We start from the raw sequence: 24081 nt of genomic DNA, 5'->3' as shown, positions 1-24081 counted from the left end.
GGACTCAGTGATGTCTCTCGGGGAGCCAGAATTTGAAAGCTGGCTTATGTGACTTCCACAGCCCCTGTGCTTTCACCACCCTTGTGTTTCTGAAATGAGAGATGCAATGGCCTCAGACAGCCTCTGCAGCTCTCCTCCCCACACCGTGGTCCAGCCAGGCTGCAGTACTTCCCTCCTCCCTCCCCTGGCCACCCACCCGTTCTCCACCAGAGCCTGCGCAGCTGGGATTGCATCTGCCTGACAGTTGTTCACAGATAATGCATAATCTCCCTCTACCACTGCAAGGCTGATTTTTTTTTAATAGCAAGTCATTTAAATCTCTGTAGGAATAAACGTCTCCTTCAATAGAAATCAGGGTACCGTCCACCTCTCAACTACCACACATTCAAGCCTGCAGAACCTACAGACTCATTGGCATTTAACAGTACAAACAGCTGAAGCAGACTTTCAGACTCTGTATACTTGACACTTTAGTACACTCTTTAAAGATAATCTTAAAAAAAGAAAAGAAAAAAAAGTCCACCCCTAATCCAAAATGCTAAGGCCACATTCCAAGAGATAACCACCATTTGCACGTCAATGGCACCAAATTAACGTCTATGGTTTGTATAAGGATTTCAGGCAAAACACACTCACAGAGCTCAGCTCACTTCTGCAACTAGTGCAACCCGCTGTCACTCCAGAATTCCATCACAATTGCACGCTCAGTGGGGGGTTGATAAAATTCTCCCAAACAATGACACAGCCCAAGTAATTTCCTTGCCACCAGCCTCCAGACTGGCGATGTTTTGCTCCCATTCTTTGTGAATAACATGTGCCTCAGTGATCCTCAAATTAACTTTCCATTTACATCACTGCAGCGTCAGAAATGGACTCTAAGACCAGACCTTTCACAAGGCCTTTGTGAAACCAGACCCAGGCCCGCACCTGTCTGCGTGGTACTGTGTGCACTGGAGTCGCTGCTCTGAAGGCCCAGTGCCTCTTGAGCACAAGGAGGAGGGCAGGGGGAGGAGGGGGAGTCCTTTCAAAAGCAAACACAGAGAGGCATTCAACCATCTATGGAGGGCGGGCAGTGTTTATTTGGCCACAGCAGTTCTCTGACAAAGTGCTGGGTGCTCTGGCTTCACCAGTAACTGCTCCAGGTGCTTTTTATGAACTTGGAAGAAGCACCACCATTGTAACCTTCAACCTATACCAAAAGCCACAGACTCGAGTGGCTGCCATCAACCTTGTGGGAGCACGAAAAGCGGTGTTTCAGTTTGGGCGCGTTTTCAGGCAAAGCGAACACTCTTCTAACAGACGAAAGGAAACCACACCCGAACAGGTTTCAGGGGTGGAGGTGGGGTAGAGACACTCAAGTGCAAAAGACTTGCCTCCGCTGGGCCTGGCTTGCCATCTAACCAGGACCTGTGCAAATAATGGCTATCATCGATCCCTGAGGGCACTGTGCTAAACACAGCTTCCGCGGAGAATTTCACTCACTCTTAAAATAATCTTATACACAGCGCTTGTGTTACCCTTCTCCCACATGAGGAAACAGGCTCGGATTAGTACATAAATTGCCTTCATTTGGAAATACTTGGCACAAGGCATAGAAATAACCACATATGAAAAGTTTATGATATAATGTTAAGTAAAAAACAGAAACAGGAAGGCAAGACAAGACTGAATCTATACAATGATTATAATAGCATTAAATTGAAAAACCACACAGAAAAGAACTAGCAGGAAGTAAAAAATTGCTAGGACTGCAGAATCTTACATAAATGATTTCATTTTTATTTCTTTTGAAGGTGTCACAGCATGGTTGTGAAGTAATAAAAATATGATGAGAATTTTGGAGTAATACAAAGGAGAGCTAAAAAATGAACTTTGTCCATTAATGACCTTCAATGCCTCCTCTGAAAGAACACCTGAGCCACTTCCTGACTCCCACAGCTTTCATTGCCTGTGCCCCGCCCACCAGAAGGGCCCTGGAGTGGTGCCATTCAAGAAAGGAAGTCACCTCTTTTCTTTCTTCTTCTCAGAGACCAATCCTTCCAGCCAGCAGATTTCAGCAGGTGCTTTTTCTCCCCAACCTAATCAATACCCCGTCATTTTAAAGCTTCACCTGCAGACACACAGGCAATGGGCACTTATATTAAATAACAGATTTTTAATGCATTTCCAATCTACCTTTAAAGCCAAAGCCTGAAGGTGCCAGTAGGTAAATTTGACATTATGTGAAACTGGACTATAGTCTGACCAACTTCAAGAACAGCAGCATCCGTTTAACATAGCATCCACTTACTGAGATGGAGTATGAGGAAAGAGGGAGGTATTTTTGCTGTTAAAGAAATAGTTTGAGCCTGGCCAGTGTGGCTCAGTGGTTGACCATTGACCCATGAACCAAGAAGTTACTCATTAGATTCCCAGTCAGGGCACATGCCCAGGTTGCAGGCTCAATCCCCCGGAGAGGGTGTACAGGAAGCAGCCGATCGATGATGCTTCTCTCTCATCAATGTTTCCACCTCTCTATCCTTCTCCCTTCCTCTCTCCCAAAAAATTAATAACATTTTTAAAAAATAATCTGAAAGTAAAACACTGAAGTCATAAAGCAGGTATGGACTTCAATTTTCCGTTAATATCAAATGGGTAAATGAAAGGAAACTATGTTTTTTTAACTTCACAAATTTCTAGAACTGCAGGATTAGCAAGTAGGAAAATCACAGCCAAATTCTACAAAAACTTACAAAACTAGGAATTAACCAACCATGCTTTAAAGCCCTATAATATCCTAGGGCAATACTAAACTTCTTTAACTACTATATATTTGGATGCAAGGTTATTTTTATAGTTTACTTGGGAAAGAAAAAACACAAACAACTCCTACTTTTAATGCAGATTATATATAAAACATATAAGCTTGAACCTCAGAATGGTCACAACCTTCTGGGCTGTTTCCTTCTCTGCACATAGGGGCAACAGAGATTATTTCCTTCTAAGCCTGAATGTGCACACAAACCACTTGTGAGCTTGTTAAAATGAGGTTCTGACTCAGTAGGTCTGGGTGGGCCTGAGAATCCGCGTTTCTGACAAGCCGCAGGCTATCTGCCACACGGAGTAACAAGGTTAAGTACGTTGCCCTTCAAAATTCCAGGAGGCTGTGTTGTTTCTAAATTTCTTGCCACCTCCAAAGCCACAGCCTCTTAACTAGTCTCCGGCCTCCTGGCGTGACCACTGTACTCCAAAACAATCCCACTCAGGAGTCAGACAGTCCTTTCTTTAAAAAAAACAACACACAGTCAGAACCAAGCACTCTCCTACTTAAAATCTTCAGCTGCTTCCCACTGCCTTACTTCCAAATTCCTTAATCTGACTTAGAGGACCATGTATCATCCTCAGACCTTGGTCAATTATCCTTCCAGGACCCCTCTGACCAGCCCTGGTTTGCTAAACGCTGGCTGCCCAGCACCTGCTCAAATTCCGGTACTTGGGTCCCTCACCTCCTGGTTCCCTACTTTGGTCCCTCGCTTGGAATACTACGTTTATTTCTCCACTTGCTCCTACTGACTCTCCAGCACAGCTGAAACACACTTTTTAACGGAGGACAGCCGCTCATTGAGAAGCAGGTAATCAGTAAATATTTGTTAAAAGACTAACAATAAACAAAAATGCAAGTCCTCTCTTTTTAAAAGCCAGTTTTATTTTATTTCTTAGAATTCTTACTGCCTATATTACTGACCATCTACCGAGCATTTAAATGGCAACTCTGCACCCAAGAATGGGTTAACAACTGCCAAATTTATAATTAAGCCAATCCAGCAAAGAATACCAAAGTTAGAAACATGCCCACAATATCCCTGTGATTTATTTCCCCCATCATTACTATTTCATCCTCAGGGCCTAACTGTTGATAGGAACCGGTCAGGAAAGAAGAGAAAAAGTACCAGGATCTAAAAATGGCTAAGATTTGCCTGGCTTATTCTGACAACATGCTCGAGTTTAACTCCAGTAAGAACAGATGTGTGGCTATGAAGCTGTGGTCAACTTGAAGCTCTGTCACTCTTCATGTTCATTTTCCAGAAGAGAGGAAAACAAACCCCGAAGTCCATGTTTAAACGGCTGTATAACCCTGGAGTTACGGAGCTCATAGGTATGTAGAAATTTTCTTTAAAAAAAAGATTATGGAAACAACAACCATACTCTATGTTTTAATAGTACATGGACATTTTCAAGGAAACTTCACAGAGATTATGGCATCTGCTGTTCAACACAACCCTGGAAGGTAAACCCACAGGCATGCGGAGGAGAGCTGCCCAGATCTTCAGACAGCGGAGGCAGGGCCGTGGCCAGATGCCACCCGCCTGCCTTCCAAAGGCCACGGTGCTGGCATTTCTGGTTTTAAGGTTAAATCCAGCAGATTTTTAAAATTAAGAACCTAAATAGAACTAAACTAGATGCCTTACTGAACTGTCCTCAGACCCAACACATAGTATAATCTTCATTTTTTCCCCTAAACTTACATCTCTTTTCAGATTGGTCCTCACACCAACGTGGTGAGGGAACTGGCGCAGACAACTGGCCCCATGTGCCAGACAAGGTGGCCGAGGCCCTCAGAGGGTAAAGGGCTTCTCTGACTGAGCAAGGCAGAGCCCATTCCTAACTAGTTAAGTGACTCTTCCACTATTGCACAGTTTTGTTCTAAAACACAGTTTTCCACGAGACTTCATTCTTCAGTAAGAGATCGGATATATGCTTCTATTTGGAAGCAGTACATGCAGCCTATTCCTCCCCATCTCTCTCCCACCCCCTCCCCCTCCCAATCACAAAGACTGTACAAACGGTAGAACTCCGGTGGGCACCAGAGTCACCGGGCAGAGCAGTTAAAACACCTATTGCTGGGCCCCACCCCAGTGTTTCTGATTCCATAGGAGAGAAGTGGGGCCTGAGAATTTATATTCCTGTCAAGTTCCCAAGACACGCCGATGGAACGCACCTGGAGAACCACTGCCATCAAGCAGCCCGTTGGATGAGCTTCATTCAGTTACTCTTTAAGAGAGGCTTAGTGACTGCTACTTGTAAGAGGTTATGTCCGACTTTTGCCATGCTCCCAGACTTTGTGAAAGGTAAGGAAAATAGAGGAAAATACTCGAGCTGTCGCCAATACCAGTTTGTGAAAATCGCAGAATGACCAAGTGCTTAAACCTTACAGGAAGGGAATCCAAGCAGGGACTCTGACCTCCCCTCCCCCTGGGAAAACTCAGAGTGATGTGGCATCTGACCTAAAGCTAAGAGGAATGATCCCGGCACAGAAATAATCCCCTACAAAAGAAGCCAGGTGGGGAAGACAGGGATGTTCAGAAGTCATGAATACTGTCAAGTAGAGAACAAGAGCTGGATAGGAAGGTTGGTTGGACTCACATCCCAGAAGCTTTGGGAGGGAGGAGAGCTCTTATCTGGGCCTGGCTTTGGCGAGGCTGGGCCGCTGCCCGGGGGGCTTCAGGAAACCAGGGAGAGAGACGCAAACAGGAAGAGGTCGTGGGGCTGTGAACAGACCCCTTCTCAGTCCCACGGTGTGGGAAGAGATCATCAGGAACACGGTCATCCAGAAAGCTTCCTCACAGTCAGGACATTCACAGTCCCGTTATTTCACTGCCCTCAGAAAAGCGGTAGCTTACACTGAATCGAAAAGACACGTTTACTCCGGCGTTATTTACAATAGCTAAGATATGGCCTGGCCAGCGTGGCCATGTTTGATTCCTGGTTCGGGCACATGCCCAGGTTGTGGGCTCCATTCCCAGTGTGGGGTGTGTAGGAGGCAGCCGATCAACGATTCACTCTCATCACTGATGATTCTACCTCTTTCTCTCTCTCTCTTCATCTCTGAAATCAATCAATAAAAATGTATTTTTAAAAATACATATGGGAGCAACCTAAATGCCCATTAATAGATGAATGGACAAAGAAGTGGTGCATATATACAATAGAATATGATTCAGCCATAAAAAAAAAAAATGAATGAAATCTTCCCACCTGCAACAATATGGATGGACTTAGAGGCCATTATACCAAGTGAAATAAGACAAATGCCAGATAATGGAATCTAAAAAACAAATAATGAACAAGCAGAACAGAAGCAGACTCAGAGACCCAGAGAACAGGCTGAGGAGTGCCAAGAGGAGGGTGACTGGGAGACTGGGTGAAAAAGGGAAGGGACTCAGATGTACAAGCTGGTGGTTACAGAGTAGTCATGGGGAGGTAAAGTACAGCATAGGGAATATGCTCAATAATTTTGTAATAACTATGTATGGTGTCATGTGGGCAATATGTTTATCAGAGTGATCACTTCATAAGTTATATACACAACTAATTACAGGGTTGTACGCCCCAAACTAATGTAATATTGTACATCAACTATAATTTAAAAAAAAAAAAATTGGTAGCTTTTCCTCAGAACTATCTATCTCCCTCCTCTTCTCCTTAGCTGGCCTCCAGGAGCCCTTTTAATGGCTGTCCCAGGCAACCATTGTCTATGTATATGAACCAAAAGAATCAGCGTTCTCTGGCCTGCTAGTGTTCCTAGCCCACCAAAAACTAATAGAGTACCACATGTCCAGAAATCTGAGCAGTTCTGAGCTCATTAATTTTCCATGCCACCGGATGAAATTCATGGTGCCTGGGTAACGGGTGTCATGGGCCGACCTCACACTCTGCTGTCCTAAAGGAAGGACATAAAATTTGGACTCACTAAACCTAGGTTCTGGAGAGAGAGAGCTTCATACTGGTTGATCGTAAACCAGTGATCTGTTTCTTTATAAAAAGAGAATATCTGCCGAGACCGGTTTGGCTCAATGGGTAGAGCGTCAGCTTGGGGACTGAAGGGTCCCGGGTTCGATTCTGGTCAAGGGCATATACCTTGGTTGTGAGCATAGCCCCAGTAGGGGGTGTGCAAGAGGCAGCTGATCGATGACTCTCTCTCATCGATGTTTCTAACTCTCTCTCTCACTTTCTCTCTGTACAAAATCAATAAAATATATAAAAAGAGAATATCTACCCAACAGGATTATTATTAGTGCTAAGGAAATGCATATTCATTTAGAACCTCCTAAGTTAACAGATCCCATGCTGGATACTTTACATAGCCTCATTTAGTTAATGAGCAAAATGGTACATATTTAAGTTAAGAATCACACACAATAATTATTATCATTACATCATTCAAAAAACAATTCTATTTCACAAATCTATTAGGAACTTCTAAATTTTGAGCTGAAATTATTGTAAATAGGTGAAAGTTGGTTTTTGTTTTTTTTTGTCTTTAATTAGTGACTCACCCACAAGATTATCTGGTCTAGAATACAATAGTCTCACAGTATTGGAGGGAAACGAACTAAAAAGCCAATTGTTTATGCCTTCATTAAATCCGAAAATGTTCTTATAAATCTTGCCACCTTCCCCGCCCCCCCCAAAAAAAAATAGGGATATCATTTGTCACCAACTCTGTTCACTGTCACAATGAGGAATATTTGAAGACTATTACTTTATATTTAAGAACTTAACGTTTTATTCATGACAAATAGGTGTAAACCCAGGTTAAAGAAATTAACCAAGACAAACATTTAGGTACCATAATTGGAAAGTTCTTAAAAACTGAAGAATAAAATTTCTTCATGATCTACAAGTATAAAATCTAACAGTTAAGAAATTAAAACCAAAAAACCTGAGGAAATTCAACATGTCTGAGATGGCATGAAATAAACTTGAGAGTACTAATGCATTCCCATGGCTAAAACTCTTTCGTATCCCTCTATGTCCCAATGAAGACTCCATAACTCTTTCTGGACAACGGGATAAATTCATTAAGCCAGAATAGCTAAGAGGAAAAAAGCACTTTCTCCAGAAATATCTGGTGATAAATGTCAAGGTCAGGCAAAGAAGGCACAAAAAGTCCATTCTGATGCTTTTCAACTAGATCCTATCTTCATTACAGCTCCACCGCCAGAGCCAACAGAATCAGTGCTCTGGGGACAGGAAGGCAGGAAAAGGAATCAGGTTAATGTGGGCACTTCACAATGTCACATGCCCCCCCCCCTTTTTTTTTGCCAGAAATGAACTATTAATATGTGCAAGTCGGGGGGGGGGGGGTTGGGGGGGAGGGGAAGAAAATTACAGAAAACAATGTGCAGGCTGAACCCATCAATGCCTGTGACCCTGGATAAAGTATTTGATTTTATCTTCTCATCTTTAAAACCTCCTAGGTATGTTATGAAGACTAGATTAAGATAACCACGCACAGCCCATGTGGCTCACTGAATAGAGCGTCAGCCTGCAGACCAAAGGGTGCCAGGATCTATTCCAATCAAGGGCAGGTATCCTTGGTTGCAGGCTCCTCCCCTGCCTGGGCCCTGGTAGGGGCCTCGTGCAGGAAGCAACCAATCAATGTGTTTCTCTCACATCGACTTTTCTCTCAGTCTTTCTCTCTCCCTTCCAAAAAAATCAATGTCAAAATAGCCTCAGGTAAGGATTAACCAAAAAAAGAAAGAGAAAGAGAACCATGCACAGGGTGGGGCAAAAGTAGGTTTACAGTTGTTTGTATGGCAAATAATACAATCATTAATAAATAATACAAGAGGACACTGTGTTTTGTGTACTCACAACTGTAAGCCTACTTTTGCCCCACCTATAGAGAGCTCCTGCTAACATGTCCGATACAAAGAAAGCACTCAGTGAAACTTCATGGAGTAACTGGGATGTAAGCACAGCCCTGGAGAGTTGCAGGAAGGATTTCTATATGTGAAATGGAAGGGTGGGACATTTGAGGCCGAAGGTAATGATGGAGGAAAAACCCAGGGCTGGGTTTTATGAAGACAAACAGGCCTGCCAGCCTGGAAGATGTTATCTGGGGAGTAAGAACTGGAATAGGAAGTATGTGGAGTGGGGAGGGTCCTGGGTGTCAAGCTCAGGAGTCTGGAATTTTTTTTTTTTTTTTTAATCCACACCCAAGATATGCTTCCATTGATTTTTTTTTTTTTTTTTTTTAGAATGAGATGAGAGGGAGAGAGAAACATGGATGTGGAAGAGAAACATCCATCTGTTGTCTCCCTATGCGTCCTGACCTAAGACCAAACCTGCAATCTAGAAAATGTGCCCTGACCAGGAATCAAACCCGCACACAACCTTTTTGGAGTAAGGGATGACGTTCTAGACAACTGAGCCGCAGGCCAGGGCTAGGGGGTCTGGCATTTAATTTACGTAACAGGCACAGGTTAAGTTTCCGAGTAGAAGCGCAGCAGAGATATTTTCCTACAGGGCGTTAAACTGGCTGTGAAATCGGAGGGAAAAAAATCATGAACTCTCTGTTACTATAAACACGTTTATCTAAACACATGAGGTTGCGTTTTATTGTGTCTCAGTATTCTTTCTTACTTAAAAAACTAACTCAACCTTTAAGATACACGAACAAACTGAGGAAGATGGTAGTTCGCAGGTGAAAACTCTGAGAGTGAGTGTCTGTGAGATGTTGGGTAAGGGCTGGGTGTTTGTGGGTAATGTTTGATGCCATCAGAAGTGGTAGGTCCCCTCTCTCTTCCCTTCTGCCAGAAGCATGATTGGTATGACAGACACATGTAACATTTCAGTTCTTTAGATCACTGAGGTTTTGCTTTTGATCACATTTATTTACTTATCCATAACTCTCTGGGAATTATTGTATCTACATAGACCACATTCGTTTTAATATCGTATTTCCCTTGGCTGGAACAGCAAATCTCATCCCAAGGTCCCTCCCGACACTTTTAGGACAGTGTGAAAATGCTTGAAACCAGCAAACATGCACAAATACCTCCCATGAAATCACATTACTCTCAGACATAGATGCTAAATGAGCTAAGTTCATATAGGAGGCACTTTAAAAAAAATGAATACAGATTCAGAGAAACAGTTTGCCAAGATTGGGCTGCAAGTGCTAGGAAAGATTATACTTATAAGAGTTAAAAAAAAAAAAAAAAAAGGCAATTTTGTAGGCCCGTACAAAATTAAATCAGCGGAATCTATATGCTATCCAAAATGTTGATGATTATTGGAAGAACTACAAATAGTAATCAAACTTAGGAGTGGGAGGTGGAGATGGGAAAAGGTTTTATCAATTATTCTCTTACAATGCAATCAGTTCCGTTTGTTTCTAAGGATGATCCCAAAGGCTGGGCGTTCTCCCGGGACCCACCAGACTTGAAAACTAATCCGCCCTTTCTCAGTTCCTCAACATGGGTGGTTCTCTGTTACAGAAACACAACACTAAACTTGGGCAACGCCGAAACCACAATATTTAGAAATAAGAAAGTTATCTGGAGCTAAATCTAAATTCGGGGACAAAGGTCACACACACACACACACACACACACACACACACACACACACACACCAGGGTGAAGCCCACCCCTTCAGGAGGGATTTCCCTGAGAAAGGGCGGTGAGGTACAGCCTCAGGAGCACCTGGTCATTTGGAAAGTAAATTTTACTGTGTCCAGAGAGGACAGCTGAAGACATTTCCTGTGTGTGTAAAAGCTCCACCCTTTACAGGGAGCAGTTTTACAACCAGGCTCAGACCTTTCAGAGCAACAGCCTTTTGTCAGGGGTACACGCCTCCCACGCCGCCTTCTGTTTCCTGGTGCGGGATCCCCACCTGGGGTGCTTCCTTCTTGGGAGTATGACCCAGTAAAGTGGGGAGCATGGGGCCCCCAGGAGGTGCGCTCTGAACTCTCAGGACCTGAGACTGAGTGTGGGGCTTCCAGCACAGACCCAGAAGGCAAGGAACACACTTCCCATCCCTCGGTTGACCACTTGCAAGTTCCCTGCACCAGCCCAGGCCCGCCAAATTTAAAAAAAAAAAAAAAAAAAAGAGTAAATTCTACTTTTTTTTTTTTAATTCTACCTTCTAAAAGCTCAAGAGGAATGAACCAAAGACACACAACCATTCCCTGGAGGGACCGGAGCTTCCTCTCTCTCAGCGTACTGCTCAAGGAATGCAGCACAGCCTAGCAAACGTCTAACACCAGGTCCTGCTCTGTCTCTCGTTTCCCCAGAAAAGTGTCATTACTGTCAGCCGTTTCACAAGACAAATAAACCTATGAATGAAATATATCCCCCCACCCCCCCTTTCCCAATGAAAACATTCTAGGACCGAGCTGCTTCCTTCCTTCCTCCTCCACACAGGAACCACATTTGGGGCACCAAAAAGAGTTAAAATAAGAAACATACACAGCCTGCGAAGGTTACTTTTTCTTTTTTCTTTTTTTTTTCTTTTTTACAGCACTAGAGCCATTCCCAGCGATTACTTTTGATTCCAGGGGCTTTCGATCGGAAGGAGTTCTGTTTCGAGTTATGAATTCTTTTTCATATAAAAAAAAAACTCCGGGACACTGCGGGCCAGGCCTCCTGCCGGCCGGGCAGGCACAGCCAGAGGCCGCAGGGGCCAACCTGGCCACAGGCTTCAGGCCCACCACCCTCACTCGGGACCCTGCTCTTCCTAACAACACGCGCCCTAAAATACCGGATTCATTCAATTATTTGAAACTAATGCAGACCCCGAGAAACAGCAACGATTGACCCAACTAAAACCCAACCCATAGCACCGACATGGCAATACCTGGCTTTTGTGATAGATGACATGGATGGGGAAGGCTCTCCCCCAACACAAGACATCAAAAGAGTTAAAATCAAGCTTCGGAATCAAAAACTGTAATTTACTCAGGCTTAAGGAACTTAAAAAAAAAAAAGACCACTCTTCCCCCCCCCACCCCCACCCCGCTATTGTTCTGCGGGGCTGGGTGTAAGGCAAATATGCACTTTGCACCTTGAGGCTTCCCAGAGGTCAGACGGAGGCTGGGGGCTGGGAGGCGGCTACCACTCGCCCATGAGCACTGATCCACGGAGACGCAGAGGCAACTGAAGGCAGAGAAATGATGTGTGTGTGTGTGTGTGTGTGTGTGCGCGGTGGACGGCGGTTACCTGCCAACCCAAAGAGCCAAAAGGATCCTGGAGAGCCATGGGGACTCCAAGTGGTGGCTTTTCTGGGGGAAGCATGAGAAACCCGTCATCTCCTTTCAAGTCGTGAGCGAATGCACGGTTTGATCACCGCCAACCAGAGAGAGAGGCTTTGGGGCCAGGCCGTGCGGGCCGGGGCCACCCGTCTCGATTAGGGTCACACGTACCATATGGCACCAGTAAAGCCTCAAAACCACCCCCCGGGGCGGGCAGGCCCGGCCTTGGGGGGCTGTGGGGAGTGTGGAGAAGAAGGGCTTACCTTGCAGCTGCTTGAACCGCCCCTCCAGCTGGTTGTAGTTGTAAGGCACCTGCCCCGTGTAGCCCGGCGACAGCGGCCCCGAGATGCTGGCCGTCCTCTGCAGCTCCATTACGCCCGGCGGCGGCGGGGCGCCCCGGAGGAGGAGATCCCGCGGCTGCGGCGCCCTCCCAGCCCCATGCACCGCCCAGCGGCTCCCGCACGGCCGGCCCGCGGCCCCTGCGCCCGGGACGGGCCTTAGGCCAGCCCCATCGCCAGCGGGAGGCCGGCGGGGCGGTCTGGCGGGAGGAAGCCGGCGGCGCGCGCGTCCGCCTCAGCCGGGCCGGGGAGCACCGCTCCGGCACCACCAGGTCCTCGTCGCTCTCCCTCCTCCTCGGGTGGCCCTTGGCTGACGCTGGGGACCGACGGCCCGGGAGAGGCGGGAGGATCGAGGATCGAGGGTGGGAGGAAGGCGCCGGTCCTACCTGGATTTTTATTTATTTTATTATTTTTTTTTAAATATGGCCAATCTTTAAAAAAGATGGTCCGGGAGCTCCGGGCGCAGCGCACAGCACACACCTCCTCCTCCTCCCCGCCGCGCTGCCCTCGGCGGCCGCCGGTTTGTAATTTAATCGGGAGCCACTCAGGGCGCGCGGGGCGGTGATGTCACCTCATTAGCATGCATTAGCATAACAGCGCCGCCGAGGGGACGGGGACGCGGCCGCCCGCGCGCAGGGGCGGAGGACGCCGCGCCCGCCGCCGCCGACCCCCGGGGCCGGCCCAGGGCGCGCCCGCCGCGGTGGCACCTTTCAGAGCCACAAAGCTGCTGAAGGGACGATGTTTTGTCGGGAGCTTCGCGTAACGGGAAGGTCTCCGATGGCGATCGCTCTAAGAGGCGGCGGCCGCGAGGGCGAGGAGCCCCGCACGTCCCCGCCCCCCGGCTCAGCCTCCGCGGAGGGAGCGCGGCCCGCGCACCTGGGCGCGCGGCGTCCCCCACTGCGCGGGCGCCAACCACGCGGCGCCGGCCCGGGGGGGTGGGTTGGGGAGGGGGTATGGAGGTGGGAGGGGGGCGTTAAAGAAAGTCAATCTGGACACAGGGGAGGGAGGTGTAAGTTCTGGCTCCCATCAGACGCTTCTCAGCAGACTTCTGATGCTAAAAGCTAGGGGTTTCCTGGGAGCACGCGCGCTCCAGGGCAGTCATTCGGTGCAAGATTTGTGATAGGAGCACCGACTTTGCAAAGGCACACAGGTAAACACCTCTGAGGAGGACCCCTGGCCAGGAGGAGTTTTTTAGGAACACAAGAGGAAATCCGAGAACAGAAATTAACCTCATCCTACTTGGATATGTAAAACGAGGTCTCTAAACTTTCGCATTCTTCCAATTTTTGAAACTCTTTTAGAGCTGCTTCTCGCACCAAGCTCATCCAAAAGTAAAATGCCCTCCTTAGAAAATATATATATTCTCGGAAAGTAATCGACCCCCGTGTATCTTCCCCCAAGAGCTACAAGGCAGACAGCTAATGACTAATCTGGTGTTTGCAGCACGGAGCCCGGCAGCTATCCGTGCTGACTGAGGAAGGTAATGTCATTTCTCAGGGATTCCAATGGGCACTAAAGAGGAGGTGGGCCTCCACCCCCCCACCCCCCAGGTTTACTTTAGTCCCCTGGGCACTTGGAATTCAAGCAATTGCATCCTGTCCGGGGCTAGAGATAAAGCAAACCTGGAGTCCGGGTAACTGCTAACTACACTCCGACAACCCCCACCGCCTCCATCCACAACCAGGGTCAATCTAGCTTTTGCAAAGCCAGGCCCAGGATCCGGAGACATTTTCTCTCATCATCCAGGAAGGAGTACAGCATTTGCAAAAGACCTTGAACTGCCAGTGCAAATGAGGACTACTGGAAGAAGCACTTGGCTAGGATTCCCAAGACTTGAGTTTCTACGTCCTGACCTGGCCCAGCCTCTTTAATTACCTATGACCTTTGAAGAAACCCTGGATTCTTTCTAAATCTCCACTGTTGGAGAGAGATAACTAATGCCCACCTCCACAAGGGCACTGAGAAGATGATGGGAAAACACCTTAAAAATGATCCTACTATTAAAATTAGAAGTGTATTTTTCAAAATGCATCCTCTTCTTGCATCCCCCCGTCTCCCCTCCCCCCAACACACACACACACACACACACACACACACACACACACACCCCTCAAGGCTACAGAGAGTAGAACGGAGAATTTTCTCAGATCTTCATAACAGCCCCTCTTCATTATTAAGTATATTTGGTGAAGTGGTTAAGTCTCTAGGTGTCCAGCTAATAGGCACAGAAAATGAGACTGCAAAGTGCTTGCCAATTTACAACCCTTTATTTTTAATCTTTAAGCCACTTAAGTAAAGAGAGTGTGAGTCACTCCTCCAAGAGGCTCCCTTTCAGCTCCCTCTGGTATGAGGAAGTAGAGGAATAAGTTTTCTAACCAGCCAGGTTACAATGCAACGGGGGTAGAGGCTAGGACCAGCAGTACAGCCACATTCAGTCCTAAAGAGCAGGTGTCAGCCAGGCAGAGCATTGGAAAGACAGGTTATGAGGCTGGGGAAGGGTTTAGAAGACTGCCACGTCCAGAAAGTGAGAATCTATTTGGTATGATGGTGCCAGGGAAGGAGAGAACATAATCCTGATGGTTCATCTGGCCACCTCCCACTCCACAGTGGGCAATGAAGGAAGGCCAGAGGCACTCCTTTATTCCATTCATTGATTACTGGACACCAGTGATGTGCGAGGCACATTGCCTAATGCTTTGGGAGCAACCATGTCAAACTCGTGGCCTGCTCGGGCCACATGCCTCATTTTATTTGGCACGTGTCAGCCTTTGAGTTTGACATGCTCACTTTGGAGGGATTCAAAGATGACTGGGAGAACTGCTGGCCAAAGCAGATGAAACTAATATGCCAACAGTCCAATACCAAAGAATAGAATAAGGGTCAGGGCAGAAGGGAGAGTTCAGAGGACAAGGAGGATAAAATTCTGCCTCTAAAGGCAGGCAGGCAGGATCAGCTCTAGGAGGGGGGGTGGGGGCGGGAGATTTGACCAGACCTTAGATTATCAATGAGCTTGGACAAGGGGGAAGCTGCCTCTCCTCCTGGGGGGAAGCAGCACAGGTAAAGGCACCAACTGGACTGTCCCAGGAACAGCTCCGGTGAGTGCTACCTTCTGTTTGGAGCATAAGGGACTGTCGGCTGTGACAGGCAAGCCTGGAACTAAGTCTGGGCTGGAGATCTTTGCAGACTTTTGAGCCAGAGGACGATGGGGGCTGGGCTGGGCTGGGCTCTAGGGATGATTCGTCTGGCAGTGGTAGGTTAGAATGGGTAGAAAGGAAAAACCCTGAAGGCCGCAGGGTCACTTAGGTGGTGCCTGCCATTGTCTAGGTCAAAGGACTGATGATTAGTCAGCGAGTGGCAATGGGAATAAAAAGGAACGGATTGATGGAAGAGTCCACAGGACTTTGGTAACAGACTGTACAGGAGAGGTTCCAAGGCGAGGGCTGACGATGGCTCTTGGGCTTTTGGGGCGGCTGGGGGCACAGTGGAGGACTGAACTGTTCCTTCTAGGCGGGCTGAACCCGCATTACCTACAACACGAGGGGGTGATGTGTTCCAGATGTGGAACTAGAGCTCAAGGCCGAAGACATGTACACTAAGATTCCGTGGATTTAGCATGTAACACGTGAATGGGAACATGAAGGGGGTGGGACTAAACCCGTTTGTCCCAAGAGGCTTTATATCATCTGGGAGATTAAAAAAAAAGGGGGGGGGGGGGGGGGGGGAAAGATGACTGCTCTTCCTGCATTGCAGCAAGCTTGACAGGGTCAACCAGGGAGTGTTCGTTTCCAGAACTTCTAAACATTAGCAACACAGAAAATGTCTGGGAGGAGACGGCCAAAATGCTGAAAACGTGATGGGATCTGTACACCTTCGAGCATTTAAAAAACAACCACCCAAGAGCTGGGAAATAAATGGTGGGAACAGAAAGGGACAAAGAAACATATAAAGTGTTTTAAGTATAAACTGTTTTTGCCAAATTCTCTCCCGCTCTGCACGGCCTTTCCAGATCTTAGGGCTATCTAGAGAAATTTTCAAAAACGAATTCTACCCCCTCTCCGGCCATCTCTTTCCTGGGAGGCTACCGCCTGGAGGAGGATGTAAGCTTCAGGTACATCGATGGCCTCAGGCCGGGAAGCAGGGGCCACCTCTCCGCAGTTTTGGATAAGGACAGTGTGGAAAGGTAGGCCCAGTCCTCCACGGGGGAGTGCTCGCTCCTCCACGTACTTGGAAAGGGATACTCAAAACCATACTACAGACATGAAAGCAGTAACACCTCAGAGATGGCAAGGGCACAACTCTCACCATGAAACAAGTTATAAAAGGCCTATGTTTTTGGAAAGACTCATGCTTATTTGAGGTGGGGCTATAAGGTTAGACACTTCAGGACTCAGAATAACTAGAAGAAAAATTAAAAGGAAGGTTAAAAGAATTTCTCCACCTACAGCAATTGCTATCTGTGTTCCTTGGAGGATATAGATGGTTCTCTCTCTCTCTCTCTCTCTCTCTCTCTCTCTCTCTCTCTCTCTCTCTCTCTCTCTCTCTCTCTCTCTCTCCCCCCCCCTCCCTCCTCCCTCCCTCTTTCTCTTTCTTCCCACACACACACACACCTCCTGCAAAATCATCTAGGTATATGGCTGAATCTGAAACGCCAGAGCCATTCTAATTTCCATTCACATCCTTTCCCTGCTTCTTCTTCCACCAGTCACAGCAGAATCAAATTCAAAAGCACCTGCCATCTCTGCTGAGAAGGAGAAAAACGGCCCGTTACACTCAACAACAAGCACCCGAGGTCCCAGGGAAGGAATGCAGTTTCCTGAGCCTCCTACCCCAGGCCATCCTGGTCCCTGCATTCTCATTTGCCTGTTATCTACACATGCAAAGCGTCCCTGTGTGGACAGAAGCACGCCCCCGTTGGGAGGCCCCACCTTCGGCAAACAGGCGTTGCCATGCCTGTGAATGTCACAGCAGCCAGAGCCAAGGCCGGCTTCCTCCAGCACCGAACGTGGTTCCAAGGAAAGGGACCTCTGAGGAATGCGGTTGGTGCCAGGCCCGCTCTTGCCCGGGATTTCTGGCTCTGAGTCCCACCTCCAACGTGGACGCAAAAGCCGGACGCACACAGGTGCTCAGAGCCGTCAGGCCAGCGTGTTACAAGGGGGCGGACAGGACACCAAAGGCACCGAGAGCTCACCAGAAAGTACATGGGGAAAAGAGGAAACACAAATCTATTCCCTTCTACCTGGACCCCATCCTCAGGGGTTACCCGCCATGTTACCGTTTCCAGGAGCTTAGCATAGATGGGCTGTCACAAGAAAGGGGACCACTGGGGCTGCCTGGACACCCGGAGAGGGAAGGAGGGGAAGGAAAAGAATGGCAGGATACAAACCTCCTCAGCCAGACACAGGCCCCACCACTCCGGGTCTACAGAGAGCAAAGTCAGCCCACCTAACATGCCCTCAGCCCCACCCAGGAGCACAAGCCCTCCAGGGATCCCACAAGACTAGGAGAGGGGAATTCTCCTTCGCAGGCCCTGTCAGCCTCGTTGAGGAAATAGGGCTCAGACACGCACAGGCACGGACACGCCAATACAGAGATGTGGCGGCGTGTAACCAATGCAGTGAGTGGTCGGTACAGAGAGTGCCGCCATTCTGAACGAGCCCACAACAGCATGTCACTCCTTGGCTGAGAAGTACAGAGCAGCGTGGGGTTTCTCCCACACGAGTGTTCTCCGTTGTTGTGTCATTTTCATGTACCTCCGAACTAATACATCCCTGCCAACGTGTGCCACGCTGACAAGACAGTGTAGGGTATTTTACTTATTCACTGGGGGGCAGGAGGTGTCATTTCTTGCCCTTTAAAAACCAGATCCCAATGTAGCTGGTTTGGCTCCATGGATAAGAGCGTCGGCCTGCAGACTGAGAGGTCCCGGGTTCGATTCCGGTCAAGGGCGTGTGCCTTGGTTGCGGGCATATCCCCAATGGGGGGTGTGCAGGAGGCAGTTGATCACTGTTTCTCTCTCATGGATGTTTCTAGCTCTCTGTCTCTCTCCCTTCCTCTCTGTAAAAAATCAATAAATTAAAAATAAACAAACAAAAAAACAGATCCCAATTACCCAGGTTCAGGGCCCTGGCACGTTAACATGTGAAATGGCCTAAGAGTGCAGGCATTTCTTCCTCCTTCGCTCGCTCCCGAGCTCCTGCTGATCTCCCGAGGAGATAGCGGGCCCCTCCGCACAGGGCTGTGCGAGGCGGGCACTCAGCAGGCGCGGGCCCTGAATAATTCACGGTCGCCCGGTCACTGGGGAGCGCCGAGGCCCGCCAGCTGCCGCCGAGGGAGGCAGGCTCCAGGCTTCCCGTCCAAGAATTAAATACAACCGGCAGCCCGAGACCTTTCCTATAGAATCAGGCCGTCCTGCCCCCCAGCCAGGAACCGTCCCACGAGGTCCGAGTGTCACTGACGTTTTGACTCTAAGGAGGACAGGTCTCCCGTGCACCGGTGGGGTGGGGAGAAGCGATGCAAGGTCGGGATGTCGCCTCGCCCTGTTCACTCAGGAGGAGAGGACACTGTGCCGCACACAACACAAGACGATGCCCAATCACCGTGGCCCTCTCTCCCTCCTCCCACTGGTCCCTCTGCTCCAGCCAAGCTGCTTTGTCCACACCCCCTGTCCTGGGCTTTCCCATCCCCGCCCCTCTGCTCGTGGTGTTCCCCTATCCTCCAGGTCTAAAGTCCACCCTCGTCTTTCCAAGCCCAGCTCACACTCCCCTCTTCCAGAAAGGCTTTCCCCGACGATCCCAGCTGGGACAACGGCGCCTTGGCAGACACCCTATCCCCGCACGCGGGCAGCCCCCCTCTGCTGGCAGGAAGCGTGCCCTGCCTTTGAGGACGGCTTATCTCCTCCCGGTGCTCGGTCTTATCTACCTCATTACAATAATGGAAAGAGCACCCGCCCCCTGCGCGGGCGAAGTACAAAGTGGACTCCCAGCCTCGGCTTTTGACACCGTCTGGCCCTGTGACCCCGAGCCAGTCCCCTCCTGGCTTCTCCGATGCTCTCCCTAAAGCCCATGGGACGGAACTAGCAAGTCTCTAAGGCCCTTTCGATAGAATAACGCTCCCGTTAACACATCATCGCCTGTTTTTAACACAGATACAGGCCATAAAACCGTCACTCTGCACCTTGTAGCCCGGAGCCCTCTTTGGAGCAGTTGTTCCGGAGTGCTTGAGCCATCTCAGAAGCCTGCACACTGAGCCGAAGCCTGAAAACACAGCCTGGGCCCTGGGAGGCAGTGGGTGCCATATGGCGAACGGCAGAGCCCCCGCCGCCCTGCGTTACCCGCCCTGAGCCCATACCTTGCTCTTCCACAAAGAAATGAGAGCTAGAACCCCGGACAGGTCAAGAGGATCCCTTTCAAAATTCGCCTACCATCTCATTTATATATATATATATTTTTTTTTAATATATTTTATTGATTTTTAACAGAGAGAAAGGGAGAGAGATAGAGAGACAGAAACGTCGATGAGAGAGAAACATCGACCAGCTGCCTCTTGCACACCCCCCACCGGGGATGTGCCCACAACCAAGGCACATGCCCTTGACCAGAATCGAACCCAGGACCCCTAAGTCCGCAGACCGACGGTCCACCACCGCGCCAAACCGGCTTCGGCTATATTTAAATATATTTTTTTTGATTACAGAGAGTAAAGGAAAGGAAGAGAGAGAGATAGAAACATCAATGATGAGAGAATCCTCGATCAGCTGCCTCCCGCACACCCCCCACCGGGGATGTGCCCGCAACCAAGATACATGCCCTTGACCGGAATCGAACCTGGGACCTTTCGGTCTGCAGGCCGACGCTCTATCCACTGAGCCAAACCGGTTTTGGCTACCATCTCATTGGTAGACCAGGAAAACGAGGCGCAGATTGGCATGCCCAGGGATACAGAGGAGTTTACTGAGCATCAGAAACTAGAAAGTTTCTGAATTCCCGCTGCCTCTATCTCATTTCCAGGGCAAACTCGAAGGTGGAGGAAGATGAGGACCAAGGAAGTGGCATGCATTTCTTCTGCCGGTCAGTGAGGTGGGCCCAGGGCTCAGAGCTCACCCTCCTCCCCTCTCCCACCTCACCTTCCTGCAGCATCCAACACCACGCAGGAACCGACAGGCTTATACTAAGTGGCACATGGCCTGTATTGTTCCGTGTTCTCTGATGTCCCACTTCTACCAGCGCAGACAGAATGAGGACTCAGATGGTGTGGTACGGGCAGCTTCCATCTCAGCCTCCCAGCAGAAAACCACACACACCGTTAGACCCAATACACTCTGTTGCTCTAAGATCTTGTCTCGCCCTGACCGGGTGGGTGGCTCAGTACACCAAGAAGGTTACAGGTGTGATTCCCGGTCACAACTCATTCCTAGGTTGTGGGTTTGATCCCTGGTTGGGGCACCTATGGAAGGCAACCAATCAATCGATGTTTCTCTCTCACTTTCTCTAAAATCAATATTCTCAGGTGAGGATTTAAAAAACAAGCAAAACAAAAAACAAAGACCCTTTCTGTTTTCTCCATTGGACTTTTCTAGATTATTCTTATGATGTTTAGGAAAAAAACTTTACTCATGAGGCATTTTTTAAAAAACATCTGACAAATGGATTTCTTCATTATAACTGGAATTTTAATGATAGGTAAAGAATGAAGAGAGACAGAGTAATAAACTTTTTATTAATTAAATCAGAGAGAGAGACAGAGAAATAAACTTTTTACTAAAACCTGCCATGCTCACCTATAACCACCTTTCCACTCACCTTTTTATTGCTGTTTCTATCATTGTTTTAATTGCCATCCACCAAGAAAAACATGAATTATGACCATGATGGTGACGCCTCTCCACTATATTAATGTAATAAAAGCTGTAGTAAAGGATGGGGAGAAATTGAAACCCTTGTGCATTATTGGTGGAAATGTAAAAAGGCTCAACTGCTATAAAAAAAAACCCACACACAGTATGACAGCTTCTCAAAAAAATTAATAGTAGAATTACATATGACCCAGAATTCCCACTTCTGTGTATACATCCAAAAGATTTGAAAGCAGGATCTCCAAAAGATATTTGCACACTCATGTTCACTGAAGAATTGTTATTCATCAGAGCCAAAGTTAGAAGTAACCCAAGGGTCCACTGATGAATGGATAAAGAAAATACGTTGTGTACATGTAATGGAGTATTATTCAGCCTTAAAAATAAAAAGAAAGAAAGAAGCTAGCCAGTGTGGCTCAGTGGCTGGGCGTTGACCTGTGAGCCAGGAGGTCATGAGGTTTCATTTCCAATCAGGGCATATGCCCAGGTTGCAGGCTCAGTCCCCAGTTTGGGGCATGCAGGAAGCAGCTGATCCATGGTTCTCTATCATCACGGATGTTTATCTCTCTCTCCCCATCTTCCTTCCTCTCTGAACTAAATTTAAAATAAATTTAAAAGAAAGAAAGGAGGAAAGAAATCCTGGCAAATGTTCAACATGGACGATGAAACTTAGGATACTGTGCCAAGTCATTACAAGGGCGTTATTAAATGAGTTAGTCCCAGAAAGGTGAGTGCTGTACGTTCCCACTTCTATGAGGTGGCCAGAGCAGTCAAAGCCATAGAAACAAACAGTAGCATGATGGTTGCCGGGAGCCGGAGGGGAGCAGGGGGGAAGGGTTGGAGAGTTGTTCAGTGGATATAGAGTTTCAGTTGTGCAAGAGGATATAGAGATCTGCTTCGTAACAGTGTGAATACAGCTAACACTGCTGCACTAGACACTTAAAAATGCTTAAGATGGTATACACACATACACATACACACACAGAGACATACACACACACACACACACACACACAGTCCTCAGGTTACATCAGACTCAACGTACGTCTTTTCATGGTTACATCACCATCTCCCATTTATTTATTAAAAAAAACAAAAAAAGTTCCGTCATTTCTATGTAAGTACATATGTGCTTTATGTTTTTTATTATTTATGTACCACAAATAAAGGTCAGGAATCGTTATCTTTCTTTTAAATTCTTTTTACTGCTTCACTTCATTGCTGCTGTGTGTGTGCTCCCTGTGAGTGACGTGGGTGCTTATGCAGGTGGGTCCGCATTACGGCGAAAACCGCATTACGCCGCGCCGTGGGAATGAATCTTGGACGTAACCCGAGGACCTACTGTATGTATATATTTTTACCACAATTAATGAATAAAATTTGAAGTTTACAGCGGCATGCACTACTGAGCATGAGAGGAAAGAGATCTAGCACACATCTATGACACTGGAAGTCACACAAACATTCTCAAATCTTATCGACTAAGGCCCAGATCCCTCCAAGTCCTCTCTTCAATCCCCCAGAAAAAAACAACAACAAAAAAACACACACACAACAACTTTACGGGCGCCAGGCCAAATCTCATTTTTACACCAAAGGCCTAATAAATCAGTTGTTGACTCCAAGCCTCACAGGTGTGAACAGCGCTACCTCCACTGACCACCAGCTACACCAGTGTCAGGCCCGATGACCCCACAGGCCAACCTTTAGGACACTGTTCAAAACTTTATTTCCAGTCACCATCCCTGAGATCAAGCCTGTGAAACACAAAAGTAATCAAGTGGTAGTTTAGAGATAGTAACAATACAGCATAGTTAAGCAGAAATGTCCATATTTATACAATTTGGGTGCGTGTGTGTTTGTGTGTGTGCGCGCGCACATGTACAGCCACATGCACACAGGATCACCTTGGCTGATAATAAATAGACAAGTTTTCCTTACTCCTAAGGCTTTGTGATACTCCATCATCAGCTATCCCAAAGATTTAGGCTTGTCCACCCAGCAAAAGCATACTGCTATCCTGTCCATGTGGGCACATACCGAGTTTTCTGTTAAGGATATTTTTAAGGCAGGAAGGGTTCAGGAAGCAATGCACTAAGGTTCTTACTGATTAAAAACATCGTAGCCCCGCCTGTGTGGCTCAACCAATGAACAGGAGGTCACGGTTTGATTCCTGGTCAGGACACATGCACAGATTGCAGGCTTGATCCCCAGTGTGGGCCGTGCAGGAGGCAGCCAATCAATGATTCTCCCTCATCATTGATGTTTCTATCTCTCCCTCTCCCTTCCTCTTTATTATAAAAAATAAACAAACAAAAAACATCGTCTGTCCTGTTCTGCCTCTTAAAAGATTGTGGAAGAGCAATTGGCAAAAATCATTACACAGGAAATGCCTGTAATTTGAAGTGATAATAATCAAAGTCTTGTTAATACTCTCCAGGAGTATTTCTGACTCATGAAACATAAAAAGTTAACAAGAAAAAAAAATCAACAAGAGACTAGGTAGGCCTCAAGTCAGTCACCCGGCATTTATTACTTCCTGGAGGAGGACAAAGGTTGCTACCTTCGCGATACCCACACAGAGTGTGTGCCTCCCTGTGTACACAGAAACCACCGGCCAAAGAGGCCGAATTCACCTCGGTAACCTCAGGAAGTCAGCCCGCGACTCACCGGGAGCCCACACTCACCCAGAGGCCTCAGGGCCTTAACTAACCAGCCACCCCGTGGTTTTCCAAGGCAGGAAACTGAGGCTGAGAGAGGCGAGGTGATTTCTCTAACGCCTCTCCTGGCCGCGCCCAGTGGCACCCAGACCTGACCACAGTAACAGTGCTGACGATGGCCCCCTATCTGATGCCACTTTTGAAAAGGTCCTA

The 24081-nt window shown here is 47.7% G+C and overlaps 1 protein-coding gene across 4 annotated transcripts in view; it reads right to left on the bottom strand.

Moving 5' to 3' along the window:
• SPTBN1 (spectrin beta, non-erythrocytic 1) overlaps positions 1-24081 on the bottom strand; it is a 179511-nt gene that overhangs the window by 82745 nt on the left and 72685 nt on the right. Inside the window, exon 1 of one of the 4 annotated variants that reach the window (XM_036435329.2) lies at positions 12283-12450. The exons of 2 other annotated variants lie outside the window; for them this stretch is intronic. In XM_036435329.2, coding sequence (XP_036291222.1) covers positions 12283-12391 — 109 coding nt within the window. In that variant the 5' untranslated portion in view covers positions 12392-12450. Of the gene's footprint in view, positions 1-12282; positions 12451-24081 lie in introns of those variants that run through there. One more of the 4 variants, XM_036435328.2, reaches the window with a different exon arrangement.

The sequence above is a fragment of the Pipistrellus kuhlii genome, unplaced genomic scaffold, assembly GCF_014108245.1.
Source record: "Pipistrellus kuhlii isolate mPipKuh1 unplaced genomic scaffold, mPipKuh1.p scaffold_m20_p_13, whole genome shotgun sequence".
In the NCBI taxonomy this organism is placed as follows: Eukaryota; Metazoa; Chordata; class Mammalia; order Chiroptera; family Vespertilionidae; genus Pipistrellus; species Pipistrellus kuhlii.
The sequence above is the reverse complement of the archived record's forward strand: the minus strand, read 5'-3'. Positions and strand labels throughout refer to the sequence as shown.